At 45.2% G+C, this 17,327-nt stretch overlaps 1 protein-coding gene across 1 annotated transcript in view; it reads left to right on the plus strand.

Annotated features, from left to right (window-relative positions):
- Positions 1–16,212, plus strand: part of Grhl2 (grainyhead like transcription factor 2) — a 101,401-nt gene extending 85,189 nt beyond the window's left edge. Inside the window, exons 14-16 of the mRNA XM_090339158.1 lie at positions 3,956–4,041; positions 12,155–12,219; positions 13,212–16,212. Of these exons, the coding sequence (XP_090195284.1) occupies positions 3,956–4,041; positions 12,155–12,219; positions 13,212–13,326 (266 nt within the window). The 3' untranslated portion in view covers positions 13,327–16,212. The remainder of the gene's footprint in view (positions 1–3,955; positions 4,042–12,154; positions 12,220–13,211) is intronic.
- The last annotated feature ends 1,115 nt before the right edge of the window (positions 16,213–17,327 follow it).

Consider the following 17,327-nt stretch of genomic DNA (forward strand, 5'->3'; position numbering starts at 1 on the left):
CACCTTGGAAAGCCGGGTAGAGGGGCTTGGTGAATTTCTTTTTTTTCATACAGGAAGTACACAGGCTTCTCTCTTCATTGTGCTAAACTCTGTTCTTTTAAATATCCTGAGTAAGATTTGTTCTTTCTGGATACTCATTCTTTCCTGTGCCTTGGGAGAATGAGAATACAGATACTGACTCATCCAACAGGGTTAAAAGGAAGCTCTTGCTGGCTGATAGTCATAATTGATAAGAACCAATGATTCAGAATCATTTAATAGATGGAAACAATCTTACACAAATAAGCAAGCTGCTGTTTCCTATGACATCACAACTTAGGCATTTGCATTGAAGGATTTATTTCCGTATTATTGTTATTATTATTAATTTTTTTTTGCCAATCTTGGGGCTTGAACTCTGGGCCTGAGTACTGTCCTTGAGTGACTTTTTCTCTAGGCTAGTACTCTACCACTTGAGCCACAATGCCATTTTCGGCCTTTTCTGTCCAGGCTGGCTTCAAGCCATGATTCTCAGATTTCAGCCTCCTGAGTAGCTAGGATTACAGGCGTACGTCTCCAGAGCCCAGTTTATTTATTTATAATGATAGTATTGGGGTTTGAACTCAGTGCCTGGGTACTGTCTCTTGGCTTTTTCCCTCAAGGCTGATGTTCTACCACTTGAGCCAAACTTCCTCTTGTGGCTTTTGGGTGGTTAATTGGAGCGATGGATGTTGTGGACTTTTCTGCTTGGCTGGTTTCAAATTGAGCTCCTCAGAGCTCAGCTTCTTGAATAGCCTAGAGTATAGGCATGAGCCACAGATGCCTGGTAGAGTCAAGGATCTCACTCTACTTCCTCTAGAGGGCCAGAAGGAAGGCTAAGAGTACCCTGGCTTACTTACCCAGCCTCTCCATCCACAGTCCAGTTGAGAGACGTATGAGAGAAGTAAGCAGCAAGAGAGAAGTATGCAGCTTCTGCCATTTCCCCCACCCCCTGCTGCAACCCACCCCGAGACCCTCCAGTGACTCACCCTCTATTGGACTTGCAATGACTCAACTTACCATGTTAAATAAGGATGAATTTTCTTTCTTACTGAGAAATTTCTTTTTTTTTCCTACTTGTTATAATGAGATTTCATTATTGTTAGGGAACTGTGTGCTGCCTCAGGCTCCTGGAGTTTATTGTATGACCTTGGACAGAACTTTCATCCTGTTACTCCTCAGAGTCTTAATCTGTAAAGTGTGGGTGACAAAGTACCCCTCCACACACATACCAAGGTTACAGTATACAAAAGATACTTCACTCTAGCCTGATCACAGAGCTGTTAGTTTTATAATTAGATCTGTATCTGGTAAGTTATATGATCATAGTTGTATTTGAGTAATTGCCATTTCAGAATAGAAAAAGCCTAAATGCATGAACGTTACAATAACAAGATTTAAGCCCTTAAAAGTCTCTCACAACTCATCATCAACTAGTCAAGCACATTCTGAACTCCATTTCTGGATACCTACCCTATACTGTTAGAATTAGGTCACAGTCACCCAGAAATTAAGAATGACACAGGCATGCATCATTGTACCTCACCTCCACATTTAGCACCCAGAGATTGTGAAGCCAACACAAAACCTGCCACTAGGAATAGTCTTGTATGACTAAAAGGAAAAGTGTGTCCTTTGAAACATCTAAGGCCAGGAGAATACTGTCACCCACCAGCAACAAGGACACATCTCCCAGGTGAGGCTTCCCTTCCAAAGACAGAAACTTCTCTTCAGAAGAGGACAGAGGAGTTAGCCCACTCCTGGCGTAGTTGCTCCCACTCTGAGCTAAGTTTGACAATGTATCAGGGACCACTTTTACCATATGTCGGTCCGAAGTTCTTCAAGAGACCAATCACAGTGATCCCCAAAGCCATTATTACTGCTGGCTGGCCTTCGCAGCCTTTTGTCAGGGTGCCCCTGTCAGGGCCATGTCGGGGTAGCCGCCTATGTGCAGCGGTCTGTCTTTGGCTGTATGTCGGGGCTGTGTGATGTCTGTCTCTGCTACCATGGCAGAGCAATTTCAACTATTGCTTTGCCACGGATGCAGAGCTAATGAGAGCCACCCCCCTGGGCAATTCCCCAGGAGTGAGCTGTGAGCCCAGCATGCCCATCTAAGTGTGGCTGTCAACAGATGTAGGGAGCACAGCGCTGCCCCACGCTCCTTCCCTCCCACCCCGGCGCAGCAGGGCACCTTCAGCACTTCCCAGCCATGCCACAGCAAGCCTGGCAAAGACACTGATGTGGAAGGTGGATATTTATAAAGGAACAGTAGCCAAGCTCACTTTAATAGAATGTGCTTTGGGGTTTCCTAAGGTTGGCCTCATGGAAATTACTTTTTCCTTTTCTCTCTGGGGAGCCCTGGGGAGTGGGGAGGGAAGTATAGAATTTTCATCTGTAACAGCCCTTCTTCCCCCTTGAATTTAATTTCTTTTATTTAGATGTAATTGGGATCCTGTCTCCTAATTATTTTTTCATGAGTCCTTTTATAATAACCAGTAGGTTATGAACTCATTTTAGCTGGAATGGAGACTATAAAATATTCCTTCTAAAGGACTAAATTTAGAAATCTGTGGAGACATAGCCAATATACTTATTTAACGGGTACTTAACTTTTATATTTGATAAGGAGAAGAAACTGCAGTACTTAAGTCTGTCTTCCTTCCCTTCTCTCTTCCCTTCTCCTTCTCCTTTCCTCTCTTTTCCTGCTTCCTTCCTTTCTTCCTTCCTTCTTTCCTCCTTTCCTCCCTTCCTCCCTTTCTCTCTTCCTTCCTCCCTCCCTCCCTCTCTCTCTGTCCCTTGGAGCAGTAGCCAGCAGCTGTGTTCTGGGCAATGGTGCTGGCAGGAAAATCCCTCTGAGATATACACATCTCTAGGGAGACCTGGAGTTTTTACCATCTCAAATTTTGCACATGTTCAGATTTAGAAAGTCATTTTGCAGAGAAATACCTTGTAGAGCTGCCCTCCACCTCACAAGGCATGAAGACCCCACGTGCTTCCTAACAGCTTCTACTAGCTGAGGACAGGTGTTGGCTGCGTGCCAGGCTGGTACTAAGCAGCCATGTAAGTCTAGTGTCACTGACCACCATTTCCACCCTATGCAGTAGACACTAGTGTCCCCATGGCATGTGGAAGATCCAGGCTTGGACAGGTGCAATGACTAGAACAGTGGCAGGGACTGAGCTGGGCTCCCGCCTGGCCTGTGGAGCTCTGTATGCTGAGCTTCTTCCTCCATTCCCCTTCCCAGGCTTCGTTTCCCTCCTGTGCCTGTTCCCCTGCTAGCTATCTGCCTGGAGTCTACACTCTCCACCCTCTCCATCCTCACAGATGGCACTAAGGCCCTGCGATCTTCGTAACTCAGGCCTCTCCTCCAAGGCCATCTTCCTGGAATGTGCCCTCACCCTCACCCAGGCAAGATCAGGCTACCTTTTTCTTCCTAACTTTGTTAGGTTATTTGAAGTCTTCCTGCCTCTTGAAGTGAACCATGCATTCTTGTAAGGGCAGGGGCCAGGACTTACTGACCCCTGTCTAATCAATCCCAGCTCCTTGCTCACAAGGCCCGGGGTCCTTGTAAGTCATCACAAATATTTATTGTCAGAAATTCTTCAAGAGACTGATCACCAAAGCCACTGTTTTGATTATTTGGCCATTATGGCCAAATAAACAGGAGAGCGAAGTTTTCAGAGATAGGGTACTTACCTTGAGAAATTCCCATGTGAACCTGGATGTCAAGGCATTGTGCATCTTGGTAGGTGTTAGCTCACCTGCCAGGTCCTTAAGAGTCCCTAATCATGCGACATCCATGCAGATGACTGAGGCACTCTTGTAGAATGTCCTCTGGACTGGGCGGGGGTCCTAGCTCATCAGGGTTATCAGTTCCTACGTAACAGGAAGCAGATTCTGGACTTGTGTCACATGCCTTACCTTTTTTTTCTTTCAGTGCTTTTGTATGTGAGGAAGGAGACGGATGACGTATTTGATGCTTTGATGTTGAAGTCTCCCACGGTGAAAGGACTGATGGAAGCGGTAAGACACAAGCCCTGTCGGCCTCCAGGAGAACGCCATATCCTCCTTAGCACAACCCATTTCCTGCAGTGCAGCCATCCAGGTGGTGCCAGGATGAGTTTCCTAGACAGAAAGGGAGAGCTGAGGTCTGTGGAGAGGCTGATGTCAGGGAACCAGGGTGTTATCAGCACTGTAAAAGGGGAACTTTGTAAAATAATTTGGGCTGTTTAGCCTGGACTAGTCTTAACTCATACTTTTCTTCTTTTTTTTTCCCCCTCACTTCCTCTCTGCCTGCCTTCCCTACATCCCTTTAATAGTTCTTCCTTTTTTAACTATCATCCATGTTGTGGTATAGACCAAAGACTTCATTCTTTTTCCTGGCTGGATTATAGTTCACTGTGTGGATTTACTATCTTTTGTGTTCACTTCTGTAACTGATAGATGCTGTAATTCTTCCACTTTTGGGGGGCTTATTTGGCTTGGTAATTTCTTCTGTTCTACAGCTCTTTTCATTTGGATGGAGTTATATTTCCTGTAAAGGAAAAACAAACCCCAAAATGAATGCAGCAAGAAACAGGATCTGTATCTCTTCAAGAAAACCAAAAGTTGTAAATGTCTATAAAAGTGTCAGAAGACAGATAAATGAACTAGAAAAGTCCACAAAACATCCAGATCTCTCTGGGAAACTAAACATTTTCCTATCCCAGACTGGCTTTTAGATCATATTGCTAAAAGTTGACTTACCTGGAACATAGAAATGGTTAGAAGTTTTTTGAATGTGTAGACTGAATCTTCGGCCCTATAGATAAGGGTTTTGCTGAAGGGGCAGTGGAAAGGAGTGGAGTGGGGCGTGGAATCGGGAATCTATTTTCAACAAGCTCTGCAGAGCACTCTAAGGTAAGCTAAGTCCAGTAGCTGCTGATCCAGATTGATTTGAAAGTGATTTCCTCGGCGTCTTCCTTTCTCTAATCTCTTACTAGTTTTACAAGGATTGTGTACTAGTCATCTAACTGGACCACAGTGAAACTAAATGGTCCCTCCGCGCCCTAATGGCAGCCTTTGCCTAGCTTCCTGTCCAGAGTGGGCTTTTGATCCTTTTTAGGGGTTGCTCAGCACACCTGCCAATTGGTTAGATGGGGGGGGGGTCGATGCAGGGGACAAGGAAAGATAATGAATAATACCCTCTGATCCAGTAACTCTTTGGAGAAGTCAAGTTTCTGGCTCTGGTCAGGTATTCTGGGAAATTCTGACTTCCCTCAAGACTGGAGAGCTGAGGTTTTGTTGAAGTACCCACACAAGCTGGCCTCTTGCTGCCTGAGTTGTGCAAGTAGGTAAGCTGCAGCAGAAGGTACTCCCAAGTGAGAGTCCCAAGACAGGCTACTGTGCGATGGTGGCTCTGCCACTTGTGGGAGTCATGGAGGTTCATGGAATCTGCTATGCGGGGACTCAAGTACCTAGAAAAGATGGTAGAATTTTAAAGAATACTGGATTCTACTCAAAGGATCCTAGAGTTGTGCCCTGAATTTGTCTAGGCATTTAGAAAGCATTTCTAGCTGGGCATTACATGCCTGTAATTCTAATTACTCAGGAGAGATTTGAGCATCACAGTTCAAAGCCAGCCCAGGCATGAAACTTCATGAGATTCTTATCACTAATTAACCACAAGAAATCTGGAAGTGGCACTGTGGCTCAAAGTGGTAGAGCATTAGCCTTGAGCTCAGGAACAATACCCAGGCCCATAGTTTAAGCCCCATAACTGATCTCCCCGAAATTAAAAAAAGAAAACAGCCAGGCACTGGTGGCTCCTAACTACTCAGGAGGCTGAGATCTGAAGATCACGGTTCAAAGCCAGCCTATGAGATTCTTGTCTTCTATGAACCACCGGGGAAGCTGGAAGTGGTGCTGTGGCTCAAGTGGTACAATGCCAGCCTTTAGCTGAAGAGCTCAGGGGCAGCACCCAGGCCCAGAGTTTAAGCCCCACTACCAACAAAAATAAAATAAAATAATAATAAAGCACTTTTGCCAAAGTGTAGATCTTCTGAAGACTTAGCCTTGTTAGGTATAACATTGTCTTACACTGACACTTACCAGTACTCATTGCATGATGTAATATAGATATATGTACATGACATGTATGTAATTATTTCTATATTTTACATGTGCATACATATAAAATCAACATACAATGCAGTACAGTTGTGTAGTCCTTCCTCAGTGTCCAAGACTGGTTCTGTGATACCAAGATCCATGGATGTTCAAGTCAGATAAAATGGTGAATCTATACTGTCCTCCCAAATACCTTAAAGCATCTCTTCCTAATCTACAAGAGATAACACAATTTAAATTAGTGTGTTATTTATGAAATAATGACCATAAAAATGTTTTGTATCAGAACAGACTTGTGTGTGTGTGTGTGTGTGTGTGTGTGTGTGTGTGTGTGTGTGTGTGTCATGGGGCTTGAACTTGGCCTGGGTGCTGTCCCTGAGCTACTCAGCTCAAGGCTATCCTTGAGCCAAGCCCCACTTCACATTTTCTAGAGGTTAATTGGAGATAAGAGTCTCAGGTCCTTTTGTGCACAGGCTGGCTTTGAACCTTGATCCTCAGATCTCAGCCTCCCAAGTAGCTAGGATTACAGTTGTGAGCCACCATGCTGCCTGGTCAGACATAATTTTTTTTTTTTTTTTTGCTAGTCCTGGGTCTTGAAGTCAGGATCTGAGCACTGTCCTTGGGCTTTCTCAACGCTAGAGCTCTACCACTTGCGCCACAGCACCATTTCTGACTTTTTCTATGTATGTGGTACTGAGGAATCGAATCCAGGTCTACATTCATGTTAGGCAAGCACTCTAGCACTAGGCCAAACTCCCAGCCCCCAGATAGAATTTTTAAAAACATAATATATTGATCTGCAGTTGGTTGAATCTCTGGCTGCAGAGCAAGTCACAACAGGAAGTCAGAACAGGAAGTTGACTGCCTACATATGTGTGTTAGTAAATGTCTATGTATGTTGATCATAGCTTAGAGGTCAGTATATAAGCTATGGCTTCAGAAAACCTGTGTTCAAGTTCTGGCTGTGCTTCTTACTTGCTGGAACATGTTAAAAACCTTAAGATGTAAATGAAAATACGCTTTTCCTGGGCTAACATGAAGACTGAAAGAGACAACATAGAAACAAGATTCCCAGGAGCCTGTCATGTACTGTGTCTTCGTCCCTGACATAGATTAGACTTGGTAATGGATCTTGCCTTGAGAAGGAAATGGTTCCAGACAGCACATGGTGTGAGGACATTTTCTAGCTCCTCTGGTTCTAGATTTCTCAAACTCAGTTCCTCGATATCCCGAAGATGAGTGCTATCTTAAGTTTCATTGTGTTATAGCCCACTCATTCACAATGTCAGTGGAAGTACGGAGCTCTGGACATGGTGCTGGCTTTGCTCAGAAACCCTGGAAATTGTGTGAAGAGGCCATGGCCACCTCTGAAATTCAGGGGCACAGAGTTGCTCTCTATGAATGAATTTTTGCCTAATAAAAATAAGACTTCAACACAGGAAAGTGGCATTGGCATTCCATATTTTTGTTTCAACTCCTAAGACCATCATGCATGAAGTTTATGTTTTTTTTTTTTTTTGCCAGTTGGGGCTTGGATTCAGGGCCTGAGCACTGTCCTTTGGCTTTCTCAAGGCTAGAGCTCTACCACGTGAGCCTCAGCACCACTCTGGCTTTTTTTCTATGTATGTGGTTCCGAGGAATTGAACCTGGGTCTTCATGCATACTAGGCAAGCACTCTACCACTAGGCCAAACTCCCAGCCCGAAGTTTATGTTTTAACAAGTAAGTTACTTACATAGAAAGAATGACCTGGTGGGGATTGGGGATATGACTCAGTTGGTAGAGCATGAGTCAAAAGAGCCAAGTGGATGTAGTTCCTAAGTTCTAATCTCAGACCTACTAAAAAGCAAAGCCTGAAAGACAAAAAACCAAAAAGGACCATAAGTTTTGAGCAAGTCTGTTTAACTGAGTGATTTCATACTTGGACTTAAGCCACTGTTTGAACCTATCACTAGTCAAAATGGCTTCCTAGAAATACAAACAGGCTGCTTTGTTCCTGTGGACCTAGAGGATCCTAAATGCATCCATCAGAGTCCTTGAGTTAGGTTTCAGAGATGCCAGCCATGACCTTTAGAATCAGATTTTGCAGGGTGGACCCAGGAATTGCACTGGCAGCAAGTTAGTTCCCTGCTTGAGTTGAAGAAAACTAGAGTTTGTGAGGTCACTGCCTGGTGTTTGCTTTGGCTGGAAACTGGCATGAGAGTCTCATTCTCAAGGAAAATCCCAAGTGCACATTCGCTTAGGATAGTGATAAACTCTCTCATTATATTCATGGGGTCCAGCCCCCAGTCATAGTTTTAAACCAAGGAGTGGCTCTCTAAGCTTATTTTCTTACCCTTAGAGTTTAGGATTGGTCTTGAGCACAGGGCACTTTTCTCCTTCCTGGGTGGTTTGGGAAGGCCAGCTGCTGTGTCTTTGAAGGACACAGTCTTCCTGGACCAGCCAAGCTCCAGTACCAAAGGTCCAAGTACATCTTAGGTAAAGTCTGTGTATGTATGTCCTGCAGTTATTGCTGAAGTGGAAACACCTGCGTTTGTATCAATATTTACATTGCCCTGCTTCCTTTCAACATGAGCCATTGAAAGTTGGTTGGGCCTCAGCTTCTTACGTATAAAACAGAGTCCTCAATGGCAAAATTACCTCGTAGCTAGCAGGTGTCAGATGGCAGGAACAACCTTTGTGACACTGGTGCTGGTTCTGCCATGGGAGGCGTAGATCCCTTTCCAATGGACAAACCACTCTGCTCTCTCCTGTGGATTCCAGAATCCCCATCCTCAGCCAGACATTGCTTAGATGTAGAAGGAAATTCACAGTACAGTATGAAAAGCTATATTGAAAGTTTTTTGATTTTTTTGTTGTTTAAAAAAGAAATCAGTATTGACCGTTGATGAAGTGTGGGCTTGTCGTCTAGAGAGACCCAAACCAGCAGGAAGGTTTGGGGACAGGTTGTGGGTGGTGACAGTACCCACAGCAGATTTCCCACAGCGGAAAGCCCAGCGGAAGAGCTCTATTATCTCGAAATGGAAGTGCTTTTGCATTTATCAGACATAATACTCTTCTTTGAGATAATCGTTTTGAATTTGCCTTAGAAATCATCTTGTAAGGTCAAGATCTTGGCACTGGCATATGCAAAGTAGGCAGCAGACAATAAAGAGAAGCATGGTTTTAGAGAACTCCTGTGATGCCATGCAGGACTGCTCTAAAGTGTGTAAATCCAGGCTCCTGTCTGTTAGGAAAAGACTTACCTTAAAAGTAGTCTTACTGGGACTAGCCTTGATCTCTTAGCATCTTGAACACTTAACCACAACAAAGAGGAATGGAATTGGGCCATTTTTTCTGTAGGACAGACTGTGTGTGCCAGTCAATAGATTTGGAATCGGGGCCTGAGCCCTATCCCTGAGCTCTTCAGCTCATAGCTAGCACTCCACCAGTTTGAGCCACAGTACCACTTCCAGTTTTCTGGTGGTGAAGTGAAGAGTCTCACAGAGTTCCCTGCCCAGGCTGGCTTTTAACCACAATCCTTTGAGCTCAGCCTCCTGAGTCATAGGATGACATAGGTGAGCCACCAGCACCCAGCTCAGAAGAGTCTTGGACCTCTCACACAGCTCATCTGCTAGAAAATTGCTATCCAGAAAGATCTAGATACCCAGCTAGAAAAAGGAGCAAAAATCTTCTGTCCATCAGTCACGTGTAACTGAATAGTCATTTGGAGAAAATAGGTATTTTTCTTCTCATCTTCGTGTTTGCTATCACATCAGACAAGTTATCCACAACACACCTATATGCCACTTTTGCTTCTTTATTCTAATGAACCTTTAAATTTAAAGGCAGAAGATTTAGTGACAGTAATGGTGGTAGTGATGGTGATGACATGAAGTCTTTTTAAAAGGTTTTTTGTCTTCTTATTGTTTTAAGGCATTTCTGAGCGGTGATACCTAACAATCTTACAAATCAAGGGCTCTGACCAATTGCCACATAGTTCATCTCGGAGCCCAGCAGAGCTACTTATACACCCCAGGCACTTTACATGTGTATTGCCAACAGGGAATAGCTTAATCCCTTCAAGTCTCTGTTTATATGTAGCTTTATTAGATGGCTTTCCAAGGCCACCCACATAAATATTATTTCCTTCATTCTCTGCTGCTTACTCTGTTTTACTCTGCTCCAGGCCAACATGCTTGATTCTTAATAGATATTAACTGTTCTCTCTCATCCTCCATAGATTTTGAAATCCATTAAGTTGGAGGCTTTGTGTCTGTTGTCTGCTGTCTATCCCCAGAATCTTGAACTTTATTTCTTGACTTCATCCAGCATCTGGAGTACGTGAGCCACCGTGCAAATTGCTATTGAGTGGGGTGTGTGACCTTGACATGCCCTGTTTCACTTAACCCTTACGATATTCCTCACAGTATTGTTCCACAGATAAGGAAACTGAGGCCAAGTGGGAGGTTCTTCAAGGTTTGACCACTTCACAAAGTGATGGAGCTAACTTACACCTTCCCGTACTTCAGTCTGGCTAGGAATATGTTCTGTCTCTCTGTGCAAATATTGTAAGGAGAATAAGCACTCTGATACACAATGACAAAGGAGAAGGAAAAAAATGGAGTAATCGTAAGCATGCAGGCAAAAAGTATATAATTATAGTTACTGATCCCACACCATCTGCTAGATGAGATCAACGGCTTCTGTCACTTGTGAGAGGCATGGCACAAGTTACTCATCCAGCATCATCCTTTCTGAAGCAAGAACAGTACAGAAGGGTGGTATGAAGATGAGTTTTTAAAGAGGGATTCAAAACAATGAGTCCCTGAGTTCAAATCCCAGTAACTACCCAAAGGAAAAACAGGGGAGAAAAATCAAAGCACTCCCAATTAATTAGCCCCTGAGAAATGAGGCCCATTTTCCATGTACAGAAGAGAACCTGCCTGGGATCACATCCAGTCCTGGGCGGGAGGAATCCTCAATAAGCCTCTGACTGCTGTTCTGATCCTCCAGGTGAATTCCACAGTCTCACTTCTTACCCGAGTCTGGATGTGGCCAAGCCTGGCCCCCTGCCTTTCATGAAGGCAGAGAACGCTATGCCAACCTGGTGAATCATCAGCTGCTTTTACCCCTGAGAACTAAACTGAGCGCAGGACTCCACCTCCTGCAGGGACCTGTTTCAGCTTCGCGTATAGCTCTGATGAACTAGATGAGATGCAGAAACCTCACTCTTAAATCGTCTTGCCATATGCCCAGTTTCCCTAAGAGTACAAAATCCAGAGCCAGACCTCCAGGTGTTTTCCTTCAATCCTGTGCATCATTCAGTGGCACTTTTCCTACTCAGCTTCTTTCAAGAGAATGAATCCATTGACATGCCTACTCTGTCCCCACAAACTGCAACTTCTAGATTTTGACAGCAACTTTACTATGCTTATTATTTTTTTTTAATGCCATCAGGCCTAGGCACTATTGTTTTTGCCCAGGGCTAGGGTCTATTCCTTGCACCACAACCCCACTTTTGGCTTTTTGGTAGTTTATTGGAGGTCTCTCAGACTTTCTTGCTCGGCTGCCTTTGAACCTCAGTCCTCAGATCTCAACCTCCTGAGTAGCTAGGATTACAGGTATGAGCCACCGGCATCTGGCTAGAATTCTTTTTGCCTGTCTGCTTTCTCTCAAATGAAATACCTGGTAAACTTTCTGAACTCGGAGATAATTTTTCATCTTGAGAAGTGAGAATGTGCCTGTTGGTGTGTATGAGTCGTGGGGTGCGTGCTTTTTGTCCCCTCCTGGGGTCTCTAGGCACTGTCCCACTGTCTTTTGGTTTTTAGTTTTGCAGTCAGAAGACAAAAGGTAGATGTGAGGTCTATCTGAAGGCGGGGTGGGGAGGGGCATTCCCAAATGCCCTCCTAACTGGGCATTTGGGGAATGTGACCGTGAGTGAAGATCATCTATGTCCAGGAAAATGTGCAAGAGAGCAAAGCTGGGACTCCCTCCCTGGACTCCACTTGGGCTCAGCTTCTCATACCTTCTTGTTATTGGTATTACAGATATCGGAGAAGTATGGGCTGCCTGTGGAGAAGATAACAAAACTTTACAAGAAAAGCAAAAAAGGGTAAGAAATCAGACAAGCCTACACAATGCACGTGTTTGGGTGTTTTTTTTTAACCTCGGTTGTTCCTCCTTCACAAAAGTGTGTGTGATTCCAGAGCAGACAGTGCTGTGCATTGTGAAGATCTAGAGTGGGAGAAGGAAGGAAGGAGGGAGAGAGACATTGTGCATTGTTCTGATAGGAGGATTAGCAGGTAGATTAGAAGGGCCCGAAAGTCTTGGGGACGCTGGGGAGAATGGCAATGTCACCCCTCTGCAATGAGTGGAGGTTATACTAAAGGAAACCTCGTGTGGCTCACGGTGTTGGTTTCTGGGTGGCAGAAGTGAGATGGAAACACAGTTGTGGACCTAAGAGATTTCCTCCTCCATCATGACCATCACTGTGTGCTCCAGCGGCCAGTCACCTGCTGCCGGACCTGTTTTCCTACAACAGCAGACCATGGTTCTTAGACTCTTCTCTGGGTCTCTTTATGAAGGAAACAGACTATCGGGGAATCTCTGTGTTTCTGAGTATGCAGACTCTGATCGATGGAGAGCTCTTGGGGGAAAGTTTATCAAAATGCATATTTACAAGTCTTTCCAAGGGCATTGCAGAGGTGCATTGGAATAATGTCTCCAGTTCCTCCTGCTGACTAGAATTTCTCCATGCAGATGGACACGTTGCTGATGAGTCTGTGTCAGTCCCCGTACCAAACACTTTTATCCTCTAAAGCCAGGCAGTTTGATAGGCAGTTATTCCTTTTTAATCTAGGGATCTTTCTGCCTTCCAAGACTGAAATGAGCCCAATAATGGGCTCTCAATTTGGTTTGGGGGTAAAGGAGATAGAATGAGAACTTTTCTCTGCTTACTTTTCTTTCATCCCCCCCTGGCCCCCATTTGGGATGGCGACAAGAACCCTAGCTTAAAGCTTGTCCCCTTACAGTGAGCCCACTGTTCACAGCGTCTTTGTTTCTTCTGCTCTCTGGCCCGGCCCTGACCTGTCCCTCGGGTGGCAGCATCTTGGTGAATATGGATGACAACATCATCGAGCACTATTCCAATGAGGACACGTTCATCCTCAACATGGAGAGCATGGTGGAAGGCTTCAAGATCACACTCATGGAAATCTGAGCTCTGGGCTTGGCATTTGCTTGCAGGAGTTCTGAATACGTTCTTCCCTGGGAGAGATGGGGACCCCCATCACCCTAGAACTCACCACCTCACCCATCCTACAAGTGCTGTTACAAGACTGCTGGAAAGCAAGCAGGGACTTGGATCCCACTGGTTGTCAGTCTGATTGACCTCCTCCTGCTCCTCCATGGAGCTGAACCCTGAGTTCAGTAGGTTGCTTTGGGCCTGTGGGGTCCTTATTTATTGCCCACCAGAACTCTGAAGGTCATTGACACTCCACCTCTTAAAGGGAAGCAAATTAATCCTCTCACCTGTCTGACCACTGGTCACTTCTTTCTCACCTGCCCATGTCCTCCAGTGCATGGCCAGAAGCAGCTATCACAGGTGGTCACAGAGGTGGACATCCTCAAAACTGGTCACAGCCTTTCAGATGACTCTGGCCAAGGTCATTTTGCTAAATACCTCCAGCAAGTGGCCACCGGGCCTTGTAAATGAAGACATTCATACTGTGGAACCGGTCAAGAACACAGAACCTGTGTCTGGTGATCATGTACATAGTGTTTATAATATTGCAATAATATATTTTGCCTGTGGTGTGTGGGCAGGTTTGCTGCCAGTGGCCTAGGGGAGGCACAGACTGAGCTGCTGTTGCTGCACCTGTTCTGGTGCCAGGCTAGAGAAATGGCCTTGGACTCTCAAGTGACTGTGGTTGGTGCCATGACACACTCTCCCTTGGGTGTATCTGAGGACTGGTCCTTGTCCCCAGAGAACATGATGCCTTCGACGTATCTCTGCATTATGTCCTAATATTATGCATCGCTGGACTGTTCCTTCAAGTGGTCTTGTCAGAGGTTCAGCTGATTCTGTAGCTTTGGTAAAGACATTGCTTGAGCTTTCTGGGAAGACTGCAGGGGCTTGGCCTTGGGGATCTGGGGTAGGGGCTCCGCTAGGAACTGCTTAGCTGTGGTGAGAGTCCCGGATGCTGGGGAGGGCCTCACAGTTTACAAGCGCGTCCTTCATCTCAAGTGGATCCTTTGAAAGCCCAATGGCAGTGCTGAGCCCCGCCAGTAGCCCAGCTCTGAGTGGCAGGCCAGGTTTCCTCTTGTGCCTGAAGACTGAAAAGGGAGGACTCAACTGCCTCCATCCCTGCATTGTGGATTTAGAGGGAGAGTGAGAAAGCTCTGTGGATCCCTGCTCTTCTGAAACCAGCCTTTAGAAGCAGGCTGGGGCCAGGGGCTGGTGGCTTACACCTGTAAACCTAGCCACTCAAGAGGCTTGAGATCTGAGGATCTTGGTTCAAAGCCAGCCTGGGCAGACAATTCTGAGAGACTCTTATTTCCAGTGAACCAGCAAAAGTCCCAAAGTGGAGATGTGGCTCACATGATAGAGCACCAGCCTTAGGCAAAATAGCCAAATGAGAGCAAGAGGCACTAAGTTCAAGCCCAGTAATGGCACCCCCCAAAAAAGATAGAAGAAGGCTGCAGGCTGGGAGAGAGGCTTGTCCTGCTGAACTGTCACGAAAGAAGGCAACATGTTGGGCCCACTGTTCCCTTTAAGGGGCAGGAAGTTGATGCAGGGCTGGTATTGCCCCTGAGGGCGGAAGCACTTGTGGTAGTCAGGTACCTCCTACTCCACGGCCGGGAGCTAGGACAGGGTCCAAGTATACAGGTCCGTGTTTGTAAAGCACTTTGATGTCTTACATGGAGATCCAGCTATCTTACCTGCCCTGAGGCCCAGGGCTGCAGAGAGCTATACTAGTCTGGCTGTTGCACCTTGAGACTTCAGAGGGATTGAATGGAATGGAAACCAGGTGGCACAACCAAGGGAACCCTGAAGAAACCTAAGGGGGCACCTCTCTGTGTGTCCTTTGGATATGTTGCTTTCCCTGTGGTGCCAAGGGTTGCATCTGAGGTTCAGCTCTGCTCCAGTCTGTTGCCTCTTCCTCTCCAATTGCCACACCCTAGCCTAGCACCCGGACCCCCGGGTACTAGCAGGACTCTGTGTTGTCTTAAACAAATGCAGTGTGGGAAGTATACATACTACATATGCCACATTGCCTGGGCCACAGAACTCCAGAGTAGAGAAAAGACAGATGTATGGCGGCTTGACACCAGCTACTGACTCTTCTCTCCCCAGCTGTTTTTTAGAAAATTGTTTGCTAGCTTTTCCTAAGGCAGAAGATGAACCACAGATGCCTTTGCATTTGCTCTAAGCAGTCAGGTTAGTGACCAGCGCCAGAAGCAAGGATGTAAGGCCAATCAATGCCAGGCAGTGCCATCAAAGGGTGGTACAGGATGTCAAATCCATGAATCCATGCCCTGCCCCCTCAGAGCACTTTGTGGTGAACTTCCAAGTGTCTGTCCTTTGCTGTGTATGTTAGCAGGGCTTTGTGAGCAAAATTTCCCAAGCAAAAACACGCCCACAAGAGAAGGAAACTTGCTTCATCTACTTTGTCCCTTGACTTAATAACCAAATAAATTATCTTTTCAAAGATGTGTGATCCATAAAAGATGGTGAACATGTGAAGTGGACATGTTTCTCTTATGATGACACACATTGGTTGAGCCTTTCTGTGTTTAGACATTGGAATTCACAGAAATGTGCAGTCTGGCATCTTGGAATTGGTTCCTAAAAGACTAAGGAGTATCCTAGCCTAGAAACTTGGGAATCGTGGAATGAGTCAAACATTTATTTTTCCTTTGTATTTAAGAATCAAGAAATTGTAACTGAAATAGAGGCTTTGTGCCAAATTCCAAGACAGCAAGGGGAGAGTGATTTTATATATATAACGTATATTTTATATATATAAATGTTGCTCCCACATTAACAAAAAAGAAAACATAAATGTAACTTAATAGTTTTGTAAATGGGAGAGGGGAATCTATAAACTATAAATACAGTTATTTTATTTTTTGTACATTTTTAAGAAGAAAAAATAAATATTCATAACATAAGAATGAAACAACTGTGTCCGGTGCTTTCTGTAAGGTGACAGTTGGAACTTTTTTCCTGAATGGAAGAAAGTCTTGGTATGAGCTGAGAAAATTTCATCCCCCCTTATTACCTAGAGCCCTGGGCTTCTACAGAAAGGACATTTGCTCTTCAAGGTATTTTTTTCTCACCAAATTGGTCTTAAGAGAGACAGGGGTGAAAGTATCAAGAGGCTTCAGGAGTACCCTGGCAGGCTTCCAGGTAAGTATTTCTTTTCTTTTTTTTTTGCGGGGGGGGGGGGGGGGAGTCCTGGTCTTGAGTTCAGAGTCTGAGCACTGTCCTTGAACTTTCTCAAGGCTAGAGCTCTACCACTTGAGCCTCGGCAGCATTTCTGGCTTTTTTTTCTATGTATATGGTACCGAGGAATCGAACCCGGATCTTTGTGCATGCTAGGCAAGCACTCTACTATTAGGCCAAACTCCCAGCCCATAAGTATTTCTTTTTGTGTGTCTATCTGTCTCTCTTTCTCACACATGCTTTTTATAGTAGTGGGATTTGAACTCAGTGCCTTATGTTTACTAAGGATGAGCCACATCTACAGTCCTACTCCGTGTGTGTGTGTGTGTCTGTGTGTGTGTCTGTGTGTGTGTCTGTGTGTACAAGAAGCACTGTTCTGGAGTTTGAACTCAGAGCCTGGGCTTTCTCCCCAAGCTGTTTTACTCAAATCCAGAGCTCTACAACTGAGCCAATGATCCCCTTCTGGCTTATTTGGTAATTGATTGAAGATACAAGTTGCTCAGATATTCCTGCCATGCTGGCTTTGAGCCATGATCCTCAAATCTCAGCTTCCTGTGTAGCTAGGATTATAGGGGTGGAGCCACCAGTACTCGGCCCTTCTGCTGTTTTTAGTTTTTCAGACAAGGTCTTAGACTTTTGCATAAGACCGCCTGGGACTGTGATTCTCCTACTTCCATCTTCCAAGATTGCAGGTGTGTCTGCCACACTTGACCCCAAAGTGGGTGGTTTATTTTGTTTTGACCCATTCCTCAAGCTGGAGCAGGTTCTGTCCT

The sequence above is a fragment of the Megascapheus bottae genome, chromosome 9 (assembly GCF_031878675.1).
Source record: "Megascapheus bottae isolate mThoBot1 chromosome 9, mThoBot2.hap1, whole genome shotgun sequence".
Taxonomy (NCBI): domain Eukaryota; kingdom Metazoa; phylum Chordata; class Mammalia; order Rodentia; family Geomyidae; genus Megascapheus; species Megascapheus bottae.